Here is a 24,959-nt window from a genome sequence, read left to right as displayed (position 1 = left end):
TATAGTGCAAAAAATAAAAATCGCACAAGTGATCAAATACCACTAAAAGAAATCTCTATTTTAAAGAAAGGACATTAATTTTTTGGGGGTACAGGGTCGCACGACAAAGCAATTGTCAGTTAAAGCGACGCAGTGCCGCATTGCAAAAAATGGCCCGGTCAGGAAGTGGGTAAATCCTTCCAGGGGTGAAGTGGTTATTTTGCAACATATATTTACCTAACTTACCTAAAAAAGAAAAAAGATTCTTATGCCACGTACACACGATCGGAATTTTGGTCGGAAAAAGCTCTGATGGTTTTTCTGATGGAATTCCGACGGGATTTCACTCAACCTGTCTTGCATACACACATTCACACCGAATTCCGAACATCAAGAACGCGGTGACATACAACACGTACGACAGGACTAGAAAAAGGAAGTTCAATACCCAGTAGCCAATAGCCTCTACCTCGTAGTTGAATCTGAGCATGCGTGAGTTTTTGCGCGTCGGAATTGCATACACACGATCGGAATTTCCAATAGAAACTTTTTCCATCGGAAAAATTGAGAACCTGCTCTCAATCTTTTGCTGGCGAAAATTTGGCCAACAAAATTGCGATGGAGCATACACACGGTCGCATTTTCCGAAGAAAAGCTCTCATCGGTCTTTTGCAACCGTGTGTACGCGGCATTAGTCTGATCAAAAAAAGAAGAAAAAGAAGTTTAAACAGGGAGAATGAATACAATTGAAATCAGGAGCTCCCCCTAGTGGTCAATTTACAAATCTCTCCATTCAAAACAATTACACCAATATGGAATGGAATGAAATACAAATTCAGAGCTCCCCATAGTGGATAATTTACAAATCTCTATATTTAATACAATTACAGCAATATAAAAGATCAAACAATCAAAAAATAGGAAAGTCATGTCAAAATGTATTTTAAAACCTTAAATACAGCTAAAGGGACTCAAATGGCATTACTGTATGAGGGAAGATATGTATAGGGAGTGCTGAGGGGGTAGGCAGCATGGGGAGTACAGAGGGGGCAACAATGCATAGGGGTACAGAGGACTGTAGATTCAGAATGATTGAAAATATATTTTAAAATGGCAACATGTTAAATCTTCTAAAAGATTTTAATGATTAGGTTTGCATCTACTTTCAGCTAGGCTGGGGAAATGCACATGCATTGATACACGCACACAGGTTAATGTGTATTGTATTAGATTAACCCATTTACTTGAATGTGCTGCCTACTGAAATCCAATCAGAAAGGTTCATGCACTTTTTTTAAATAGATAACATATAATTAAATAAATAAAATTTATTAATTAACCCTAACCCCCGAAACCTTAACCCCTAATCCCAAGACATTGATCTAATATGACCATGTGGCCATATTAGAAGTATCCCTGCCACTTATGGCACTTGTGTTTGCAGCTATGGGTCGAGAAATTGGGCCAGCCCTGACAGCTGCCTTCTCTGGGTTCAGCCAAAGCCGTAGCCAAACCCAAGCACACCCCAAATCCCTAGTCAGCAGCGGCCCGTCCATTAGGGGTGCCCCCCCTAATCTCTGCGCTGCCCTCTAATCTCTATGCAGGTGTCAGATGCATAGAGTTCTACCGGTTTTTCTTTATTTTGAAGCACATGATTACAGCCGGAGGCTTCGAAAAGGTTGGGCTCGGGGCGCAGAGCACTGCGCCCTGAGCCCACCTACTTGTGACAATAGCGAATCAACATTTGCCCTTGTCTTCCTGGCTCTCCTCCTGGCCAAACAGGACAGGAAGTGGGTCCTGAGACCGAATTGGCCAGGAGGAGAAGCGATCGCATTGGCCAGGAGGATAAGCGACCGGATTGGTCAGGAGGAGAAGCCGGGGAAGCCACTCCTGACCTAGATGCTTGCGAGCAGGGCTGGCGAGTGTGGCGGATGAGGGGGTTTGATTGCCACCCCCCAAATATGGAGCACCAGCCGCCACTGCCCCTAGTATTATGCTAACTTTTCTGACAGCTCTCCTGCTAATTGCCCTTAATTTAGATATCATTTCTATTAAGATCAATGACAGTAGGGTGGTCAGCAGTGGTCACCAGTGCCATGGGGCTCCATGATCTGTAGTTACCCCTTGATAAAGGGGTATTTTTCTGGAACCTTGATCAATTGGGCAATTGGGACTGTACATGGTTGTGGGTAAACAGTGCCAGATCTTACTCTTTTTTTTTTTAACATGAGTTCTTTTTATTGAAAAAAAAGTGTGGTACATACAAAAAATAAAGGGTATCAAAATGGAAAAATATGTTCGTCTCAGTTTAACTTCTTATATATAATTACAATATGCCCTTCACAGAAATAGGTACATCAGTGCATAGTATTCGAATTAGTGCCTGATCTTACTCTTAACAAAACTTCACAATTTTCCCCTCACAACACCAATGGGGGCATCAACATGAAAGTTTTATTATCTATCGGAGGCTTTGGTTATAATGCATAAGGTATTTGTGCACGTGGTAAATAAAATAAGTATGATAACATATTGGGGTGCATTTACTGAAGGCAAATAGACTGTGCACTTTGCAAGTGCAGTTGCTCCAGAGCTTATTAAATGGGGTAAAGCTCTGCTGACTTCCATCATCTAATCATGTACAAGCAAAATGCTATTTTTCATAATTTTTTTTCCTTGCATGTGATTGGGTATTGTTGTGGAAATGTTTATTAATGTATGTTGTCAGATGTCCCACAGTGTCAGTTTTGCTGTAATACGCTCGTTGGTGGAAGACCATTGGCTGCGGAAACCTTCCCTTGGACACGGCAGATCTCTTTGCTCTTTTAGGGATGATCGTTCATGCCTCGCCAAGGGACTGGCCACCTCATGGCGACTCCATTAACACTCCAAGCAGGCAGATCTGCATACATGGGAACCATAGCATAACCATGCAAATATGATGGTTCACTGAGCCATGATAGAGTACGTCATTGGTAGCAGTGGGAGTGTGCACATGATTGTGTTCAGAGCCATGTAGTTCAAATTGTGAGACACTTTTGTTTCACAGGATGCTTGCCGCATGGCTCTGCACACCACCATCTGCACACGTCACTGCTGGAATTCTATTTGAATATATACAAGTGTGATTGTTTCTTTTGAAAGAATACAAGTGTCTGATTGGCCGATTCTGAAGCCACCACCTTTCTTTGTTTATTCATGTTTACAGTATAAATAAAAGCAGTAGAGCATTCTATGGCAGGATTCTGCTAAGCTCAACGTGATACCAGCATCTGTGTCTGTGTTACTTGGAGATATACAAGCGCGCTTTCCTGTGTTACTTGGAGATATACAAGCGCGCTTTCCTGGCATTATACAAGAGAGCTGTATTTGTGCTTTTAAGCACAAAAAATGATTTGCTTATAAGGAGAAGCTTAACATTTCCAGGACAAAGTGAAAGAAAAGTGAAGCTTTACCTCATTTACTAATCTTTGGAGCAACTGCGCATGCAAAGTCTATATGCCTTTAGTAACTCCACCCCATTATGTCACCCTGGTCCCCAGGGCTAAGTATAGCTACGACACCATTTCTGAAAAAAACTACAAGAATAAGTCTTATGAAATATAATTCTAATGTAAAAATAGCAGTGAGCATCACTCTGTGAAGTAGCGTACACCATTGTTTGATGTGTACCAGAATAACACCATCTCTGCTGCTCAGGTCAATATCAGCAGTCTCAGATTTAAAAGTATTTTTGACAAATGGGATGAACTTCCCACCAGGAAGCTGTCAAACCCAACAACCAATCATAAGCATCAGAGGCATTCCCCGCCCCTTGCGTACTTGCGGCTGTGAGGCAGGAAATTCCTCCACCGCCTACGACGTTGGTTTTGAAGGCCTTCCAGAGGGATAGCTCAGGTGGGTTTGGACTCATGTCTTCAAGCTCGTCTCCATTGATGAACATCTCAGGTCAGTTCCTAATGCTGATGGATTCTCAAGCTGGCCATACACGAGTAGTATTTTTCAGTTTTGTACTGATTATTGGGGTCAAATCAACATACTTTTTCAACCATAGTGACAATAAGATTCAAAGGAGCAGGATGGATTTTTTTTTTTTTTTTTTAAAACAATGAATTTCTAACAGTGAACGTGGTTTTCGTTCAGGAAAGTCCATTCACTCCAAAATTAAAGCAAGATGCAAAAGGATAAGGATGGAAAATGTTTCCTCAACGAAAATCTGAGAATATGTTTTTTAGTTTGGAAGTCTCATCGTACATATTGTATAACTTTGGAATTCCATTCAGATAGCAGGTCTGGGTGAAGATTTCAGGGCTTTCAAATTGAATTGACTTATTGGCAAGAAGAAATGTTCTGACAAACAAATTTTCTATGAGTGTTCAAAAGAAAATTGAATTGTGTATGAACAGCCTCCAACCGAATAGATAGATCTCTGTGTAAACTGTATCTTCAGATATCTTCAGCCCTGCACAACAGCAGCAATGCTGATCTGTAGTCTCCCTTGGTATCACTCTGAAAGATAAATAAATAAATTTAAAAAAAAAGACACTTTAACGATAAATTCACAGAAAAAAATCTTCTCCTGAGTGACACTAATCCATTGGGCCTTTTTTTGGGAAAAAATTCTGCCTGAAAACAATTTATTAATACAGCCGGAAGAAAACAATTTAATTTTCTAAACGGTACTTGGGTTGGGACAATACACATACCTTTTTAAAAATGCCTTTTGTAAAGGAAAACAGTAATATTTAGGGTCAGTTTATTAATTTTTAAGCCTCATTTACATGGGCGCTAAGGCCTGTAGTTTATGAATGGGCTATGTGTCTCGAGTTACCAAGTGCTGCATGCAGGAGGCCATTGTATGTGCATGGGGATAAGGATGCTACCACTCATCTCAATTTAACAGGTGTGCAGGTGAGCAGCCCCAGAGGTGCAGTGTCTGTAGTTAGGGCTGCCCCTTGCACCTGCGAACCTGTCAAACTGGGACAAGCGGCTGGTTGGTTTGGTTGCTAGGATGCTGGCCACGCACAGCATTATCAGTTGCTAGGACACTGGCAGTGCATGACATCATTGGTTTCTAGGATACTGGAAGCACACAGCATCATTGGTTGCTAGGACACTGGTAGTGCACAGCATCATTGGTTGCTAGGACACTGGCAGTGCAAAGCAATCTGGTTGCTAGGATGCTGGCAGCACACAGCATAATTGGTTGCTAGGACACTGGCAGTGCACAGCATCGTTGTTTGCTAGGATGCTGGCAGTGCACTGCATCATTGGTTGCTAGGATGCAGGTGACCAGGCAGTACCTCATCATTGATTGTTATGGTGCAGAGGCCTACCTGCACCATAACAATAAAAGATGCCATGCGGCCTAGGGGCTGAACACAACAAGGGCTGAACAAATATCTAGTACAGGCAGACAATCAACTTTAGTGCAGCCACCACTGAGCCTCCATAAAAGCCACCTGAGGCAGCCACCTAAATTGGCCTCATGGGTGGCGAGGCACTGGGTGTAGCTCCCTTGTTCATCTATTACTCCCTGATCAGAAGGAGATCAGAAAAAGGAGGTTCCATTGTTTTTTTTCATGACATTTCTTCCTAAATGAAGCACTATGCAAAGGAAAATTGTCGGCATTGCCCATAGCAGTAAGCTCTGCTGCTACCTTTCAAGAGCAGGCTATGCCCACACTGTGAGGAATGACTGTTTAGGTCTAGGGGAAAGTAAACACGCTTTTATTTGCTCAATCTTCCACTCCTCTGGTAGACAGCACCTGCCCATGCTTTGGCAGTGGACTGTCTCTCATTGTCATTGCGTCCAATAACCTTCATGGACCTTGCGTTGGTCTTGTAGATGTCAGGATCTTAGACTACTGGAGCATGGGGGAGAAGATGCTGTAAGTATTGGGCAATAAGAAGCTGTCTGGAGCTTGTAAGCTATTGCCTACAAGGGGAATGTTCCGCTACAACAAGTGTGCGCAGGGCTTCCCAGGCTAGATAGAAGTTCTTTCCTGATGTTTTCCCAAGCTTTTTGGGTCGTGCCTTCCTTCCTAGTTGATATATATACAGCGGAAAGGCCGGGCTACAGGAGTCCTCTGTTGAGAGCACCTGGAAGGATGTAATCTTCATCTGTCATCCCAAGGGATTCACCAGTTATGGACATTAACAGTTTTTGACTTAAACCTTTTTTAGGTATGCTTGGGCAGCCACATAATAGGTAATGGCCTGAGATGCACTTAAATGCTGTAATGTTCCTGAACAGTTTATAGTTCTTCAACTGTTATTGAGCCTGGTCTGAAGTTACTCTAAAGGGGTGCAAGGTGGTACACGACTTATCAGAAGAATGCAGTCTTTAAAGCACACATGGGGTATGAAGCAAGGCCACTAGGAAAAGTTAGCTCAGCAGGAGAGTTGGAGTGGAGAGCAGTTGCCCTGGATAACCAAGAACTTGTTGGAAGTGTATAGCAGCCAGTCATGAATCATGTTACTTGGCAAAGTTGACAACTCCTCTGGTATCAAGGGGGCCGGTATTCTTGCTCCCTCCCTAGCGGTTGGTCCCCTGGGTTAACTGGGACCATACCTGCGGTACGGAGACCCCTTGCACGTAGCCACATGGTACTGGTGAGCTGAAGGTGTTAATGTTGAGCATTCATGTCGTCCGCTCTAGTGCTCGACCGGACCCCATTCTGTCACTGGGAGTGAGGTGGCAGAGGTACGCTGGACTGATGGAGAGGTCATGGGCTTAGTGTCCCTCTTAATTGGTACACTTAAAGGATAAGTTCACCTTTGGGAGCATGTTACATGTTTCACCCGATTTTAGGGTGGACCATGAACGTGGCCCCGCCTGGTTCTAGATATTAATGAGCATGTACATGCGAGAAAGGTACACCACCTGCATGTCGAGGAGGCCCCATCCACATGCTGATCAGGTGAATTGAACAGGAAAAGATCCAGCATGTGCCATGGTGGAAGTTCTAGTGTTGCAAAATATAAAGTACCTGAATAGATGAGTAGAGCGATTTTCCATATTTCTTCCTATATGCCACTCGGATGCTCAGCAAATCCTCTTCACTCCGAGAAATAAGTATGCGGGTAAGAGCCTTTTCATCTGTCCCCATACCCTGGCAGAGGACACAAGATGCTTTATAAATCACTAGCATACTGTATTTGAAGAATACTGAACATTCTGTATACTACCCTTTAAAATGCTGATCGAATTTGAAGTAGACCTTGTTTGAAGAAATACTGGACTGATACATCCTTCTAATACATGTTTAGTTGCCTGGCTGACTCTGGCTTTAAACACCAACCCTGGGCAAAAAAATAGTTTTCCGATGGAGTGGGGCTGTGCCTGCACTGCATGGGTCAACTGCTCATTTTTGCCTAGAGGACTGGAGAACGGAGATATACTTACCTAATCCTTCGATCCTCCGATCCTCCCCACACAACAATGGTCCCTCCCTGTGGCTTCTGCCCCCCACTCCCCTCCTACGGCCTAGTGGCCTAATTTATGCCATGGACTGTTCCTGATGTGCTCAGACCCATAAACCTGCTCTAGACGTGAGGACATCAGGAACAGTTCACCATTTGCTAGTGGAAGAAAGGATCAGGTGAGCATAAGGTTTCTCCTATTTCCTAGACAAAAACAAGCAGTTGGCACAGCACAACTGCATGCAGGGGCAGACTGACCATTCAGCCACTCGGCCACTGCCCGAGGGCCCTGGGCCACTAGGGGGCCCCATCAGGGTTGCCAGACTCAGTAAAACCAGGGACAGTATGTAAAAATCTGTGTTTTTTTTTTTACATCTGTCTCTGAAATATCCCTTACCGACATCCTTTTGGTCTAAAAATTCTGAGATTATAGCTGCCCCACCTCTCCAGTGCCTTCTCAGCCAATAGAAACATGTCTGTGTATACTGTGTGTACATGTATGTGTATACCGTGTGATTGTATACTGTGTGTGTGTATACTGTGTAGTCCCATAATCTCTGATTGTCTGGGGGCCCCATAATCTCCTATTGTCCGGGGACCCCATAATCTCCTATTGCACGGGGGCCCCATGAGTTATTAGTCCGCCCCTGACTGCATGGGAAAACGTTTTTTTTGACCATTGTTAGGCTTTAATGGTTTGTGAGTTGCTGAACCAGAACAAGTACGCAGGTGAGGAAGGTTAGAGAAAAGAGCTCTTTAAGTGCATGCATGCTCCTGGTCAGTGACTAGGCTAGGTTCACATTGTTTTGTTGCAGTAATGTGCATCTTACCACATTGCTCATTGGTGCGCTGTGTTGCCATTCATCCATGCAGCACACCACAGTGTTCATTACAAAATATAACGCAGGCACCTTTTTTGGAGTATTGTGGTGCGTTAGGCAGCCTATTGAAATTAATAGACTTCCTTAATGCAACGCACATTACCCCTGGCAAAACGCACATAAACCCTCACCCAGAAATGCACCACAACAATTTGATGTCCATTTATTTATAATTTTATGCCCCCTTCTTTCCTATACATTTAAAAAAGTGCCTAAGCTCTTACCCTCTCTATGCTCCAGCACTGTCCCCAGCTTTCTACTTGGTCCAATACCGGTTGTCCTCTTTGGACAGAATGTCAATCGCATTATTGTGCCCATTTCCTGTAAGCCCAGCCCGTCGCTGACACATCCCCCTAAGGGTTCTGGAATCAGTACTCCAGGACTTAGTGGCACTCACATGTCATTATATGAGTGCTGCTTAATTCGGGAAGAACGCTCACCCTCGCAAGTACCAGTGAAGTCATCCGACCTGCTAGAAGACTGCAGGAAAAAATTTTATGGGGTTTTTTCTTTAAAAACCTGGAGGGGCTTCAGCTGAGGGGGTGGTGATCATATTTTCTCCACAGTGTTGGAGTTCACTTTTAAAGTAAGAAATCCAGGGGGTCACCATGACAGCCGGGCTTCTAGCAATTTTAGACAGCAATGGCAGTTTCCACGTTTCGGCTTTCTAGAGGCTAATTTACAACTAAGTATAATACATGGACTTTCTCCAAGTAGAGATGAAAACATTTGGTTTAGTCAGTTTTCCACAGGCTGCCGTCAAGCATACAGGCATAAGAAAGCAAAACTGTTCTCCAGACTGTGTCACAGATGCCGTAATAAAGATTGTCTACACTCTACAAAGTAAGAACATATTGATATTAGTAGCAGTCTCCAAACTGCAGCCCAGTGGCTGGATGTGGCCCTTTGCTTGCCTTTGGTCACTATTCTATCCACTGACACCAATGATAGGGTATCATTCCTCCCACTGACACCAGTGGTGGGGCACTATTCCTCCCACAGACAGCAATGATGGGCTACTATTCCTTCAACTGATATTAACAATGGAGCACTATTATTCCCAGAAATACCAACAACGGGGCACTATTCCTCCAACTAAAACCAACGATGGGGCATTGTTTAGTCTCACTGGCGCCTGGGCATTTTCTACTCCCACTGGTCACAGTCTGGCCTCTCTAAATTCTAAAACTGGCCCTTTGTTTAGAAAGTTTGCAGACCCCCTGAATACAATTGAGAGAGAAGCTTCGAAGGACCAGTCTACCAAAAATTTGTATTTCAGCTTATTGGTAGATATTGAAGCATTTAATCACCTAAACATTTCTCATATGTATCTCCAGTGGTAAGATCTCATCATGCTTGAGTTACCAGATCTGCCATGACCATCAAGAAATGTTCCTGTTTTTTTAGGGGAAACATCCAAACAAACATCTGGGAACCCAGGATGGATGGGAACCAAGCCAACGCTCAACAGACATGAATAGAATGGGTTACTTATTCCACTAGGCTCTACCTACAGTATATCTACAAATAATTTCTCCTTTGGGTGCAGCTTCCTTTATATAAGTCAGCATTATATGTTTATGTCCTTATATTCACTTTTATACATAAAAGTTTTCATAGTGGGAAAAAGATAGTAATCACCTTCAAACTGCTGTACAATTTCTCTGCAAAGTAAAGGGGAGTATCCTTAATTACAGCCACTGTGAGATGAAAAGAAATAGAAAATAGACATATGAAAGGATTAGTATTTCAGTAGACAATAAAAGTTTATCAAGTTTTTTTAAATACAAAAGAAATACAGTAACTTCATCTACAACTTTGGTCAATGCATTATTAAACAGAATAAATACATCCAGTGCCCAGCAGTTAAGGGTGACTCCCAGTGGCAAGCATGTACTGGCCATTGGGACTACTGGGAGTTTCCCGGTGGGCCGATGGCTCAGTGGGCCACTCTGATGTAAGGGGGCTGCTCATGGGACACTCTGATGTAAGGGGGCTGGTAATGGGACACTCTGATGTAAGGGGGCTGGTAATGGGACACTCTGATGTAAGGGGTGCTGATGGGACACTCTGATGTAAGGGGGCTGGTAATGGGACACTCTGATGTAAGGGGTGCTGATGTGACATTCTGATGTAAGGGGGTGCTGATGGGACACTCTGATGTAAGGGGGCTGGTGATGGGACACTCTGATGGAAGGGAGTGCTGATGGGACATTCAAAATGTAAGTGGGCCGGTCCGGATGAAGTCCAGGGCCAAATTTCTGTCCCAGTCCAGCCCTGCCCAGTGGTGGCCAGTCCATTAGCGGCGCACAGGCGTCGCCCCCCCCCCTATCCATGCTTCTGGCCATCTAATCAACATGCAGGGTGCCGTACATACAGGGGTTCCAATGGGGGGAGGGGGTGTGTTTTTTTTAAGCATGTGATTAGAGCCAGAGACTCTATTAGGCTTCAAAAAGGGTGGGCTTGGGGCGCCCTGAGCCCACCCAGTTATGTGACAATAGTGAATGAATATTCACTATTGTCGCATTGATCCTCCTCCTAGCCAAACAGGAAGTGGGTCCTGAGACCATTCACCCGATTGGCTGGAAAGACAGGCTATCTGATTGGACACCTAGGAGGAGGAAGAGGGAGGAGACACACGGCGGAAGCCGCCATGATACAGAGGAAGAGGAGACCTGATGAAAGCCACCTCCCGTAGGAGCGATGCCTGTCCGTGAACTAGATGGTGTAAGTGTGGGGTTGGATGACTGACCAATTACCTGGGGGATGGGTGACCTGACCAACTTACAGCATGGGGGGGTGTGCCGACAGCTGACTGGGGGGGGGGTGGTTGTTTGCCGCCCCCAAAAAAAGAACCACTGGTGACTCCTATATAATAAAGACTTATATGTGGCCCGTGTATACAAGGCCTTAGTGAGAAATCTCTCCATCTCTCTGAAGCAGCCTTCCTTGAACATGGTTCAATGGAGCCCTAGGGTTCCTCCTGAGGTTGTTAATTCTTCTTGAGCAGTGAGCGCTAATAGCTTGTTCTTTTACTTTGTTGTGCCTGCAGATTTCTGGCACCAAAAACACCCGGCAAAGCCAGCAGCAAGGGACCAGTAGAACTTCTCTATTGATTTCTCATGTAATTAACCACTGACACCAATGACTATGTTAGTTGTATGTAAGGGTGACCTTTTTCCCATTGATCACTAATGTAAGGAGCATTCTTCCCACTGATCATCAATGTAAGGAACATTCTTCCCACTGATTACCAATGTAAGGAACATTCTTCCTACTGACCACCAATGTAAGAAGCATTCTTCCCACTGTCGACCAATGTAAGGAGCATTCCTCCCAAAAACTACCAATATAAAGGGTTTTCTTCCCACTGACCACCAATTAAGGGACATTCTTCCCACTGACCACCAATGTAAGGAGCATTTTTCCCACTGTCCACCATCGAAAGAAGCATTCTTCCCACTGATCAGCAATGTAAGGAGCATTATTCTCACAGATCACCAATATAAGGAACATTCTTCCCATTGATCACCAATGTAAGGGACATTCTTCCCATTGATCCCCAATGTAGGGGGCATTCTTCCCACTGATTACCAATGTAAGGGGCATTCTTCCCACTGATCACCAGTGTAAGGTGCATTCTTCCCATTGATCACCAATGTAAGGGACATTCTTCCCATTGATCACCAATGTAAGGAGCATTTTTCCCACTGACCACCATCGAAAGAAGCATTCTTCCCACTGATCAGCAATGTAAGGAGCATTATTCTCACAGATCACCAATATAAGGAACATTCTTCCCACTGACAACCAATGTAAGGGACATTCTTCACACTGACCTCCAATGTAAAGATCCTTGGTGTTGCTAATATCATGTGAGATTTAGATATATCCTCCAAGGTTGAGAAAGGCTGCTCTGGAGGATGCATCTACATACTGATCAGTGGACAGTTACAGGTGCAGTCAGACAACCTCAGCTGCTGAAAAGCCTATGAGTATAGATTCAGTATATATGTTGCACTATTTTTTTTTTTCATTTTCTCTATATATACTGTATACAGGCACTTACCTAGAGTCAAGAGTGATTTCTGGAAATCCCCCTTAAATTGCTTCTTTATAGCATCTTCTATGTCCACAGAGGTGGATTTCTTGTAGTGGTCAAACACTAGGTCCAAATAGGTGCAGTAGTTAGTAAGGGAAGGTAAAACAGACACCACCATATTGAATTTTTTTTTTTTAACTCTACATGGGCACAGAAGCCTCATACAGCACGTGTTTATATTTTGGTGTGTACCTCGTCTGAGGTGTCCTTTGGGTCGTTCTGCAAAGACTGTAATCCACTGGGCATCATTAGGGTTATTCTTAGGTCCCACCTCACTCAGCATCTTAAAAAAGGGGATAAAATCCAGAAATGTCAGGAAAGATATACAGAAACTGTCAATGATGACTAGTTTTTGAAGAAGCATGTTCCAGAGCTGTCATGTATCTGCCTCACTACTTATATAAGAAACCCTTTGCTGCAACTACTTGACTGAACTGAGTGGTATCAATGTGCAATACATTTATATACTTTTTCTACAAAACTGTTTGTGGCCCGTTTAAAGTCCCAACCTGAGGAACCTATTTTTTGCATCACTACTTAGGCACACATTCATAAAAAGCAGGAGAATTTGCTCACCCTTCTATATCAATGGCCAGTTATACATTCCTATGAGCACCGAGACCCTGGGGTTCCCGTTGAGGTGTTCCTGGTATACTTTTCCACTTTCCTTTTTTCTTATCCCCGCTGTCTCCTCTCTCCTTCTCCTATCTACTTAGGCTCTTCCCAAAAAAAATAATAATAATAAAAATGCAAAAAAAACTGCAAGGGTGATCAAATACCACCAAAAGAAAGCTCTATTTGTGGGAAGAAAATTGTAAACATTTTGTTTGGGTACAGTGTAGCATGACCGTGCAATTGTCATTTAAACAGCAACAGCGCTGACAGCTGAAAATTGGCCGGGGTGGGCAGGAGGGAAATTGCCCAGTATATGAAGTGTAGAAAAGAAGGAGAAATTTATAATGATGTTATGTGTAAATAACGAGTTATGGCCAGTTGTTCTGGATGTCCAGCCTGGTGAGTAACTTTAACACGGAGCTGTTTACAGACGCGGCTGGGTCTACTGGGTATGGGGCCTTCTATCAGGGTCACTGGAGCGCAGAACCTTGGCCATACTTCTGGGTGGATGCGGGTTTTCTTCGTAACCTGGTGCTCCTTGAACTTTTTCCAGTGGTGCTGGCCACAGAGATATGGGGTGAGTTTTGTCAGAACGTGAAGATACGGCTGAACTGTGACAACATGGAAGTGGTGCAAGTCATCAACCTATCTCAGCGTCGTCACCAGTAATACGGCTTCTGCGCCACATGGTGCTATGTTGCTTGCAGTTAAATATTTTTCTATATACCGTCCACCTTCCAGGGGTCGACAATAGTTTTTCTGACTCCTTATCTCGGTTTCAGTGGGACAGGTTCAGAGAGCTGGAAGGGGTTCCTTGTCCCGGAAGGGAAATTGCCTTGGAGTCGCCTCTGGATGGATCAGACGGTCGGTGAGTGAGTCCACGTGGGCAGCCAAGCCAAGGTATAGCAGGAATGGTTGGGAAATGGTTTGGCAAGCTGGGATGGAGCAGGACAGTCCAGAGGTGAGGCTGCTGGTTCTTTATTTTGTTTCTAGGAACATGGAGCGAGGTGGATCAGTATCTACCATAGAGCAGAAACTGGCTGGCTTGGCCTTTTTCTTCAAACTGCGGGGCATGGCGGATTTGACAAAGGATTTTTGGGTCTGGCACTGGCAGGCAGTGTCACGTACCTTCTAGTAGCGAGCCCGGATTGCGGAAAGAGGCCTCCCTTACGACTCCCACTACCGGTTTCCTGGCAATGTAACAGGGAACACAGGAGTAAGGAGGGGTACAGGTGCCTGGCAGGATCAACAGATGAGTAGGATGGGTAAGTGAAGTTCAGTGGAGCAGGTAATCACAGCGAATGGATCAGCAGGTAATTAATAGCAGATAACATAGTTCAATGGAACGGGTAACTTGCAGCAGATGAGAAGCAGTGCAGGGAAGTAGGCAACTTGTAGTAGATGAACAGTGCAATATACACAGGTACTTGCAGCAGATGAACAGTTCAATATAAGCAGGCTACTTGCAGCAGGTGAACAGTTCAATATGAGCAGGCACTTGCAGCAGGTGAACAGTTCAATACAAGCAGGTTACTTGTAGCAGATGACACAGTTCAATATAAGCAGGCACTTGCAGTAGGTGAACAGTTTAATACAAGCAGGTTACTTGTAGCAGATGACACAGTTCAATATGAGCAGGCACTTGCAGCAGGTGAACAGTTCAATACAAGCAGGTTACTTGTAGCAGATGACACAGTTCAATATAAGCAGGTACTTGCAGCAGGTGAACAGTTTAATACAAGCAGGTTACTTGCAGCAGATGACACAGTTCAATGTAAGCAGGTTCACCTTAAGCAGACGGATGGTCAAAGCAAGCCGGGTCAGATATCAGACTGGAAGCGAAGTACAAGGGAGCAGGCAGGAGAATCGTCACAACAAGCCGGGGTCGGGTGCAGGCAGATAGCAGATGGGTCACAGGCAGGCCGGGTCAAACAGGAACAAATGCTACGGATCAGGTCTCACAGGTATAACGCTGTAGAGCAGACAGCAAAGACTATTAGCAAGAGGCTAGTTTAACTAGGCCGTTTGGCGCCAACACGGACGCACGCACGCGACCGCGCACGTGCCCCTGTGTACGTACATATGGGCGTTCGTACGATCATGCGTACCCGCGACGATCGTAAATCAGAAGACCTGGAGGACCGTCTCTTCATGCGATTTTCATGACAGGCAGTTAAGGGGTATCGGAAGCTACACAAGCGCAAGGATACTAGGCGCCCGTATCCTTTTCAAATTTGCAGTCCATTTTTGGTCAACAGGAGTCTTTGTGTACGTCGAGTTACGAGGTCTCCCTATTTAAGGCAGCGTTTTCTTTAGCCTTTTTTGGTGCATTTCAGATTGGGGAATTGGTCAACCCCGCTAAGACGGTCGCGGGTGAGTTTATGGCACAGGACGTGATTTGTAGTGATGACAGGGTTCTGTTATTGTTTGCCCGGCATGGGCAGAAAGGGAGTTCTTGGCAGTTTGCCCAGTCAAGGAGGGGCCTTTCTTGTTACATGGGGATGGGTCTCCTTTATCTAAATTTCAGTTTGTGTCAGTTTTTTGAAAAAGTCTTAGGGCAGCGGGTTTGGCTCACCCACAATATGGAGGCCCCCCTGTGTGGGTTGGACGAGGTGGCCATAAAATTGGTAGATGGGAATCCAAGAGATTCCATAACTACATTCACCCGCAGTTGTTGGTGGATTAGCTTTTGAAGGAGAGGGAGGGATAGTAATGGGGTGCATGTCATTATGTGTTCTTTTCATTTGTGGTAGTGTTCAGTGTTTCCTATTGAGGCTATCCCATGGTGTTTGCTCTTTTTTTCTTTCAGATGTAGTGCACATATGCCTCGTTTGGATTATGGGCCATTCATATGTTTTTTGGGGGACCAGTTGAGAAGAAGTTAGACCAGATGTCAGACAGCTGGGTATTTCTAGGAGGGAGGCGTGTATTCGCTGGTTGGGGATACCTTGGGGTGCCGGAGGTGCATTGTTTTGCACGTCTGGATCGGCCGTCTGACATTTTAGTACTTCATGTTGGCGGGAACGATTTGGATGTTTGGTGTATTCGAGAGCTAATTATGGACATCAAGTCTGATTTCTTGAGGCTCCACATGGCCTTTCCTGATATGCTGGTGTTGTGGTCTGACATTCTTGCTTGGAAAACTTGGTGCCTGGCACGGTCAGTGGCGAGGCTCAATAAGGCTCCCATAAAGGTGAACAAGGTGGTGGGAAGATTTTTCTTATTTGGAATGGGGGCATGGTCATCCGCCACATGGAGTTGGAATATAATACTGACCTGTACCTCCAAGGAGATGGGGTTCACCTGTCCGCATAGGGGATTGATTTATGGACGCTGGGACTACAGGACGGGATTCAGCGGGCCCTGCGGGATAAGGGTATTTATCCTTGCAAGCTGTGGCAGTGTTTTGGTCTTTGATGGTGTCAGAAAACATTCGAGATGGAAGTGTTGGGGACTCATCGTAGTATGTGCCCCTCTGGTGTATTCCAGTCAGAACGGTTAGCTGGAATACAGTAATGGGTGCACTGCGGGAAGGGGGTTGTCTCTGAGTTGATGTGGTACGGCTGGAGGCCTATCATGGAGAAAGGTCCGGCAGTGCAGTGATGGAATATGTGTTAAGTTCGGGGTGCCGTCAAAGACCAACAAACTGAGTGATTGATAGTTGTCGTTTACAGATGTCTATATCTTAAAAGTTTTGAAATATTAATATTTTTTTAATAAAAAGGCTGCTATGGCCATTTATACTCCAAGTTCCAGTGTGGTCTTGTTAATTTAGATAACGGTAAGGGGGATGGTGGAGTGGGAGTTGTTGGGCAGTATAAAGAAGGTTGAGGACATCTGGGCTACACTGGTCATGTACATATGGCCCCATGACTTATAATGGTAGCCCAGGTTCCTAATATTCAGGGGTGGGCTGGGCCGGGGGGCAGGGTGGCAATTTCCCCCTAGGCTGCCCTAACAATATACACCTAATGGCCGGCGGCCACCGCTCACAATTTTTTTTTTTTCGGGTCAGGGCAGGGGCTGCAAGCTGAGGCAGAGGGAGGGGCGTGGAAACTCAAGAGGCAGTCACTTATGTAGTGGAGGCCGCTCTGTTCACGCACCTCCCGTCGGTCGCGCTCACACTAATCCAGTGACAGTGGAGTGAGAGCCAACCTATCAGCTCGTGTGGGGGATTCCCCCCCTCCTCTCCTCCTCTCCTCCGAACACTGCAGCATGTGAGAGCGGCCGCCCACTCTGTTCCCTCCCCTGCTTCCTCATTGGTAGAGGGAGGGAGCCCATCAGCCAAGCCTCCAGCAGCTGCAAAGCATCGTGGGACATGTAGTCCCTATTGCCGGTGGCCCAATAGCAATTCCTGGGTGAAAAAAATTCCCTAGCCTGCCCACAGGAAGAGGACAAACGAGAGGCTGCGGGGGAGCAGACTGTCACCCCATGAGGCTGATCCTGAAGACAAAGCAGAGATAATGTAAGTTTTTTGGTGAATGTGTTTTTTTTATTTTTTATTAAAAAGAAAGGTCTTACACTATGAAGATTTCTCACTTGTTTCCCACTGTTTCAAGCTGGGAGCTGATATTATTAACCCCTTCATGCCTAAACCTTTTTTGACACTTGATTACAAGTAACAAATCTTTTGTTAGAAAATTACTTAGAACCCCCAAACATTATATATATATATATATATATATATATATATATATATATATACACACACACACACACACACACACACACACAAATATATATATATATATATATTTTTTTTTAGCAGAGACCCTAGAGAATAAAATGGCAATTGTTGCAATATTTTATATCACACTGTATTTATGTAGCTGTTTTTCAAATACAATTTTTTTGGAAGAAATACACTTTCATTAATTTACCACTTCCCTTTCATCCCTTCCTGCCCAGGTCAATTTTCATTGTGCGGTCATGCAACGTTGTACCCAAATAAATTTTTTCCCACAAATAGAGCTTTCTTTTGGTGGTATTTGATCACCTCTGCGGTTTTTATTATCTATGCTTTAAACAAAAAAAGAGTGCCAACTTTAACTACTTCAGCCCCAGACCATTTTACTGGGCAAAGACCAGACCACTTTTTGCGATTTGGCACTGCGTCGCTTTAACTGACAATTGCGCGGTCGTGCGACGTGGCTCCCAAACAAAATTGACGTCCTTTTTTTCCCACAAATAGAACTTTCTTTTGGTGGTATTTGATCACCCCTGCGGTTTTTATTTTTTGCGCTATAAACAAAGATAGAGCGACAATTTTGAAAAAAACGCATTATTTTTTACTTTTTGTTATAATAAATATCCTCCAAAAATATATAAAAAAAAAACATTTTTTCCCTCAGTTTAGGCCGATACGTATTCTACATATTTTTGGTAAAAAAAATCGCAATAAACGATTATTGATTGGTTTGCGCAAAAGTTATAGCATTTACAAAATAGGGGATAGTTTTATGGCATTTTTATTAATAATTTTTCCACGGGACCCGCGACCGGACTCACGGGGGTCCCGACCAGCGCGCCGCCAGCGGCGCTCTCGCGATGGCAGGGGCGGTATTAAAGATTGGACGTACCTGTACGCCAATATGCCTGCCCGTGCCGTTCTGCCGACGTACATCGACGTAAAAAAAAACAATATTTATTTTTTGCTATAATATGCCAACTTAAAAAAATGTTTACTCAGTTTAGGCCGTGTAATTTTCTACATATTTTTGGTAAAAAAAATTGCGATAAGCAGTAATAAGTTATAGCGTCTACAAAATAGGTTATTGATTTATGGAATTTTTATTATTTTTTTTCTTTTTACTAGTAATGCTGCGATTTTTATTGTGACTGTAAAATTGCGGTGGACAGATCGGACACTTTTGACACTATTTTGGGACCAGTGACTTTTATACAGCGATCAGTGCTATAAAAATGCACTGATTACTGTATAAATATCACTGGCAGGGAAGGGGTTAACACTAGGGGGCAATCAAGGGGTTAAATGTGTTACCTAGGGAGTGATTCTAACTGTGTGGGAGATGGGACTGACTAGGGAGGAGACCGCTCCTATATACTAGGAACACACGATCTGTCTCCTCTCCCCTGACAGGACGTGGATCTGTGTATTTACACACACAGATCCACATTCCTGCTCTGTCATGAGCGTTCACGGGTACCCGGCAGACATCACAGCAACCGGGTACGTGCATCGGTTCCTCGGTGACGTGTACCTCAGTGTACCGCCAGGAAGCCAAGGATGTCCTATGATAAAGAGCACACTGGTGACATCTATCATAGAACCTGGTCCAGGAGGCAGGACTTCGTATGACAGCAGCCGCACTGGGTAAGCGGGAGATCTCCGCTCTGTGTTATCCAGCAGCTTTTCTCTCTCTAATACCCATGCACTGAACAGACTGCATTGATGGGCTATGGTGAGGCTGCATTGATGGGCACTGACAAGGCTGAGCTGATGGGCACTGGTGAGGCTGCATTGATGGGCACTGATGAGGCTGCATTCATAGACACTAGTGAGGCTGCATTGATGGGCACTGGTGATGGTGAGTTGATTCGTGGATTAATGGGCCACTTGACTAGACTTGCCCCCCAGGCCTAAGGCTGCCAACCCTCCCCTGCTAATATTAAAACCAATCCCTCTGTTTTCCATAAGACCAGATTTTGCTTTTACTGGAGCCAGCCTTGGAGCAACACTCAGACTGGGCTATGTGTTCTACTGGATAACACCAGTATACACCAATAGTAGAAACAAGGAGACACACTACCTTAAAATCCTGTTCAATCAGTCCATAATCGATAATCCCAGATTCTTTTTCTCTCTTGCCCTGGAATGGAAAGGTATGATTAATTTCATAGCAGATGGAGAAGGTACGGCACTTCCAGAATATTTAATGTGTTACCTTGAGAAGGGCCAGGAGGAGCGCAGAGTATGGTCCACTTGTTTCCGATGCAATGGCCTTCTCCAACTCCGTTTTAAACTCTATAAAAATGACAACATGGAAAGTCGATGGGATGGGCTATTACCAGAAATTACCTTTTATTATGTTTTTGGATTGTTACATGAACAAACCATGGGATCTAGGGTCATTTACAATAACTCCTAGAATAATGCTACTACCCCAAAATGGCCCTAAATAATGAACAAGATGAGTTTAAGACCCTTGTGCTCGGATAGCCCCAGTACCCAGGCATTCAAACATCCAATATAAGAGAAAGAAATCCGGCACCACAATGTTTCAAGAATAAAACATATACAATTTTATTAGATCCATCCATCATTAAGGGCTCATTTAATCCATGTCAAATGAGCTACTTTGATTGGCATAGATCAACGCATGCGCAACGCAATGGCACATAGAAAAAAAATACCCTGTTCACTCCATGCAGATGTGCTTCAGTTCATTGCATAAAAATGCAGCATGTCTGAATTTTTACATATTGGTATGCAACTCACTGCATGTCACCTTACATGAGTGCGCCACACTGCACTGTGGTGCATAGAGTTGAATGAAATGTCATGTTATTTCATTAACCATATGTAGAGCAGGTTTACGCTGTTGTTCTTTGGTACACCCAATGCACTGTTGTGTGTTTTGGCCCTGCATTAAATAAAAAAGTGCATGTACATTTTCTTGGTGCATGGACAATCCATTAAAATTAATGGGCTGCCTTAAAGTGGTACTTTGCGGACCCCTGACTGCTCTGTGTTCCCAATCCTGCAGCGTCCTGGGAAATGTGATGTAAGTATCTCAGGAGAGTGTAGGATCAGAGATGCATCATTCTGGCCTAGGTCAGAATGGCAGCGAGGCCACAAAAATTTAAAAAATAAGAAAATGGGTGTGGGGGGGGGTTAAAATGGACCCTCGGGCGCAAGCCATCTGATCCCAGGGACTTATTAATGTTAAGTTTTCCAAGTCTATTTCTAATTTTCTTCTCTATTAGCCATGAGGATGCTTCAGGTCGGCTTCGGATGAGGACATCATGGGTGCCCTGGACAGATAAGTGTCCATATTTTAAAAGTCAGCAGCTGCAGTATTTGTAGCTGCTGACTTTCATTTCATTTTTTTTTTTTTTGGTGGAACTCCGCTTTAAAGAATTTCTTGGGATTTTTTTTGCTCTCCTCTGCTATATGTTTTTCGTGCCCTATCTTAGCCACCCTAATTACACCCTTACATTTCTTGCTGCATTCTTTGTAAAGTCTGAATGCCGATGATGATCCCTCAGCCTTGTATTTTTTGAAGGCCTTCTCCTTTGCTTTTATATGCATTTTTACATTAGAGTTAAGCCATCCAGGATTTTCATTCGCTCTTTTAAATTTATTTCCCAATGGGATCCACTGCCTAATGCCCTTATTTAATATGCTCTTAAAGCAAACCCATCTCTCCTCCGTGTTCTTTGTTCCTAAGATTTTATCCCAATTTATATCTTCCAGTGATAACTTTAAGATTTATATAGAAGAATCAAGACCTCCCTCTTCCAGCTGGTGACCCGTATAGTCATAACTTAGGATCCATACAGGGGAATCATGGCCTACTTCCTTCTGCTGGTGATCCCTCTAGTGATAAATGAAGACCTATATAAAGGCATCAGGACCTCTTTTCTTATAATGGTGATCCCTCTATTGTTAAGCCAGGTATGCATGTAGAGTTTTTTTTTTCATTCATCAAGCTATTCTATTGTATCCTGACAGTAGGGACTCCCCCAGTCAGAATACACAGATCGGCACTGCAGCCATTGGCTGCAGCGGCTGATCAAATGCTGTTTTTTCAGCAGGAAGCCGGTCTAACTACTAGCTTCTGTTGAACAGAGAGCGGTACACATAGACTGAAATTCCTTCAGTTCTTGTTGAACCAACCAAATTTCAATACGTGTATACCCAGTTTTAGATACTGCCTGGTCTAAGACAAATACGTTAGGAAGTTGGATATTTTAGCCTCTGCTTCGCCTCTTACCTTGCTTGAAGCAGGCCTGGATGGCTCTCAACTGTTCATTCGATCTGGTGCTAAGGATTTCATTCAGGGCAGCTTCATCTGTCCCTATTCCCTGCAACAATGATAATAAATACTGGTTACCATAATTCTGACCCCTTTTCAGACCCTCCTGGAAGTGCTCAAACCTCTCAGCATGCACCCCCATAGACATAGTAGCTTTACACATATACAGTACAATACATTGTGGGCACACCTTTATTGTCTGAACACATTGAATAGGTTGATAGTAAGACAAATAGTATGAAATAAAAAGTCCAATTTATTTTATAAGAATTTAGGATATCTGGGAAGGGTTAGGCCTGATTCACACCTTTGCAGGTTGCAGTTTGCATATTCCAGGTGCATTTTGCGTTTTTCAATAAACGTTTTTGATCCATTGAAGTCTATGGAACCAAAAGCCAGAAAAAAGTCCCTGGCCCTTTCCATAAAATGCACAGATGTGAACATGACCGATAGGAAACCATGTAAAATGGACTACAGCATGTTTCTGAAAATGTGAAAACGCGCTAGAAAATGCATAGATTTGAACCAGGCTTTATATTATAGAAGTCAAAGCGGAGTTCCACCGAAAAGTGGAACTTCGGCTCATTTGACCCCCCTCCGGTGCCACAATTGGCACATTTCAGGGGGGTGCAGATACCTGTCTTATACAAGTATCTGCACCCACTTCCTGGGAATAGACTCCCACAGGAGTCACACCCCTTCCCGTACCCCCCCCCCGCTGTCTCCTGTGAAACACAGATAGCGGGGGCCACTTACGACGCGCAGCGTGACTGTGCATGCGCACTAGGGAATCGGGAAGTGAAGCCGCAACGTTTCACTTCCTGAGTCCCTCAATGAGAATGGTGGCGGCAGCAGCTGAGAGCCGACCGGTTGCTCGGCTTGGGCTGCCGACATCGCTGGACCCCTAGGTGGACTACCCAGCAGGGACATAGGCAGCAATACAAACCTGATAAGGGGGTCTATAAGTGGGGAGGTGCAGCATGGTGCAGCAGCAGTAAAAACTCAGAGACCAGATGTAACAACAGAACTGTATTGAGGTAAACTCCAATCAAACACAATTACCAAGCAGGGAGACATCCCAATGGAGTGCACTCACAGAATGTTGCAGAGAAGGGTAAAAGCAGGTCTTGGGGGATAGAATCTGGCGTGGCTGATGTACGCCAAAATGGGGGAGGATTCCAGTCCCTGATCTTTCCTTACTCATCAGGAACCTTTCTCTACCACTTTTACTGTCACTGTCAAAAGAGTGACCTGTCCCTACACTACCCACATGTGGAATGTGTGCCAAGCCTGGGAGCCAGGACCTTAAATAGACTCTGCCTGACCCAAGATGGCTGCCAAAGTCACATGCGGTGGTAGCATTTAATCAGATAGCTTCCCTAGTGACCCAGGAAATAATAGAGGAATGGTGTTCCTCTTGACTTCCCCACCAACAGCAATGCTGCTGCGGTCAAGCGTTACCTACAGTGGAGAAGATAGACTGCACCTGCCTACATTTATCTATCTGAAAAAGTTGATTCAATTGAGGTGTTTAGAATTTCATTGGGAGTCTTTTCTGTCTCTGAAGAACATCTCACCTTCATCGCTGCTTTCAGCTCCTGAGCATCGTATACAGCCGGGGTCTTCAGTAAACCCACAATTAGCCTCTCCAGATCTCCTGCGAGAGCCTTCTTAATGTTCTCCTCCAAGTCCTGCCAATGTAGACATATATAACATATATAACATTATTTCAATACAATTTTAGGAAAACACCCACTTAGTATTCCTCTCTGGGGCAGTTCTATATATTGCCAGGATGTTATAGATGCTTGCCAGCTTCTTGTTAGCTTGCCCCTCACCTTGTGACTTAATGCCAAGTTACAATGTACAGTCTGATCATGAGGGATGGGGAAGCAGGCAGCTCAGGTAGTTGGAGAGGCGCTCCTCATACAAGAAGATGAAGCAGAAGGAAGGATCAAAGTGTTCCTGTATCAGGGGAAGATCAGAGCCCCTGCATTCTAGCAGGCCAGGCATAGTTGCCAACTGTCCCGAATTTCCCGGGACATTCCCGGGATTAGGACATTTGTCCCGATTTAATTTTGTCCCGGGAAGTGTCCTGGGAAATTCGGTTTGTCCTGTTTTTCGCCGCCGCCGACCGCTAGAGGTCCGCGACCGGCAGGGACAATGTCACCGCCGGCCTCCATTTTAAAGAAGACCAGAAGCTGGTCTTCAATAGAAATCAGATGCTGCGGCGCCGCCCACCCCCGCTGCCAGTGTCTGTGAAGTGCAGTGGGCGGCGCCGCAGTTCAAAGTCATTCCGCGTGCCGCGTCTGGAGGAGATGTCGGGGGGGCCAGTCTGTGAATGTGGGGGCTAGTCTGTGAATGTGGGGGCTAGTCTGTGAATGTGGGGGCCAGTCTGGAGATGTGGGGGCCAGTCTGGAGATATGGGGGCCAGTCTGGAGATGTGGGGGCCAGTCTGTGGATGTCGGGAGCCAGTCTGTGGATGTGGGGGCCAGTCTGTGGATGTCAGGGGGGCCAGTCTGTGTATGTGGGGGGGCAAGTCTGAATGTCAGAGGGCGCAGTCTGGATGTCAGAGGGGCACCAGATGTAAGGAGGGGCTCCGCTGATGGACACAGATGTGAGGAAGGTACCTCTGATGGGACACCTGATGTAAGGAGGGATTCTGCTGGGGGCACCTGATGGCATCTGGTGGCAGGCAACGTGGCTAGTGACGTGCTCATAGCTCCCACTGATTCTGCATTATGGTGAGTTGAATGACTTCATTTCATATTACAATGTAATAATAGAAATAATGCGCTTCAATCATCCTGACACCATAACAATCATGGCGCCGGGTATTTGGAGTATCTTTATCTGCTGATTGTCAAACTCTGGAAAACACATATTGCTATTGTGGTGTAGGATCGGGGGCTGCTGTCCCTCCATCCCTCCCCCCCTTTCCCTCTCCCCCCTCCTTTC

At 44.7% G+C, this 24,959-nt stretch overlaps 1 protein-coding gene across 1 annotated transcript in view; it reads right to left on the bottom strand.

Annotated features, from left to right (window-relative positions):
• Window positions 1–1,335: 1,335 nt before the first annotated feature.
• Window positions 1,336–24,959, bottom strand: part of ANXA9 (annexin A9) — a 60,612-nt gene continuing 36,988 nt past the window's right edge. Inside the window, exons 5-13 of the mRNA XM_077464243.1 lie at window positions 23,579–23,692; window positions 21,960–22,050; window positions 19,908–19,987; window positions 19,773–19,832; window positions 12,580–12,670; window positions 12,355–12,450; window positions 9,927–9,985; window positions 6,972–7,094; window positions 1,336–4,488 (exon numbers count right to left, since the gene is read on the bottom strand). Of these exons, the coding sequence (XP_077320369.1) occupies window positions 4,426–4,488; window positions 6,972–7,094; window positions 9,927–9,985; window positions 12,355–12,450; window positions 12,580–12,670; window positions 19,773–19,832; window positions 19,908–19,987; window positions 21,960–22,050; window positions 23,579–23,692 (777 nt within the window). The 3' untranslated portion in view covers window positions 1,336–4,425. The remainder of the gene's footprint in view (window positions 4,489–6,971; window positions 7,095–9,926; window positions 9,986–12,354; window positions 12,451–12,579; window positions 12,671–19,772; window positions 19,833–19,907; window positions 19,988–21,959; window positions 22,051–23,578; window positions 23,693–24,959) is intronic.

This window comes from Lithobates pipiens, unplaced genomic scaffold (genome assembly GCF_037356315.1).
Source record: "Lithobates pipiens isolate NorthernLeopardFrog02 unplaced genomic scaffold, aLitPip1_a1.2 Scaffold_30, whole genome shotgun sequence".
NCBI classification, from domain to species: domain Eukaryota; kingdom Metazoa; phylum Chordata; class Amphibia; order Anura; family Ranidae; genus Lithobates; species Lithobates pipiens.
This window is presented reverse-complemented; position numbering and strand designations above follow the sequence as displayed.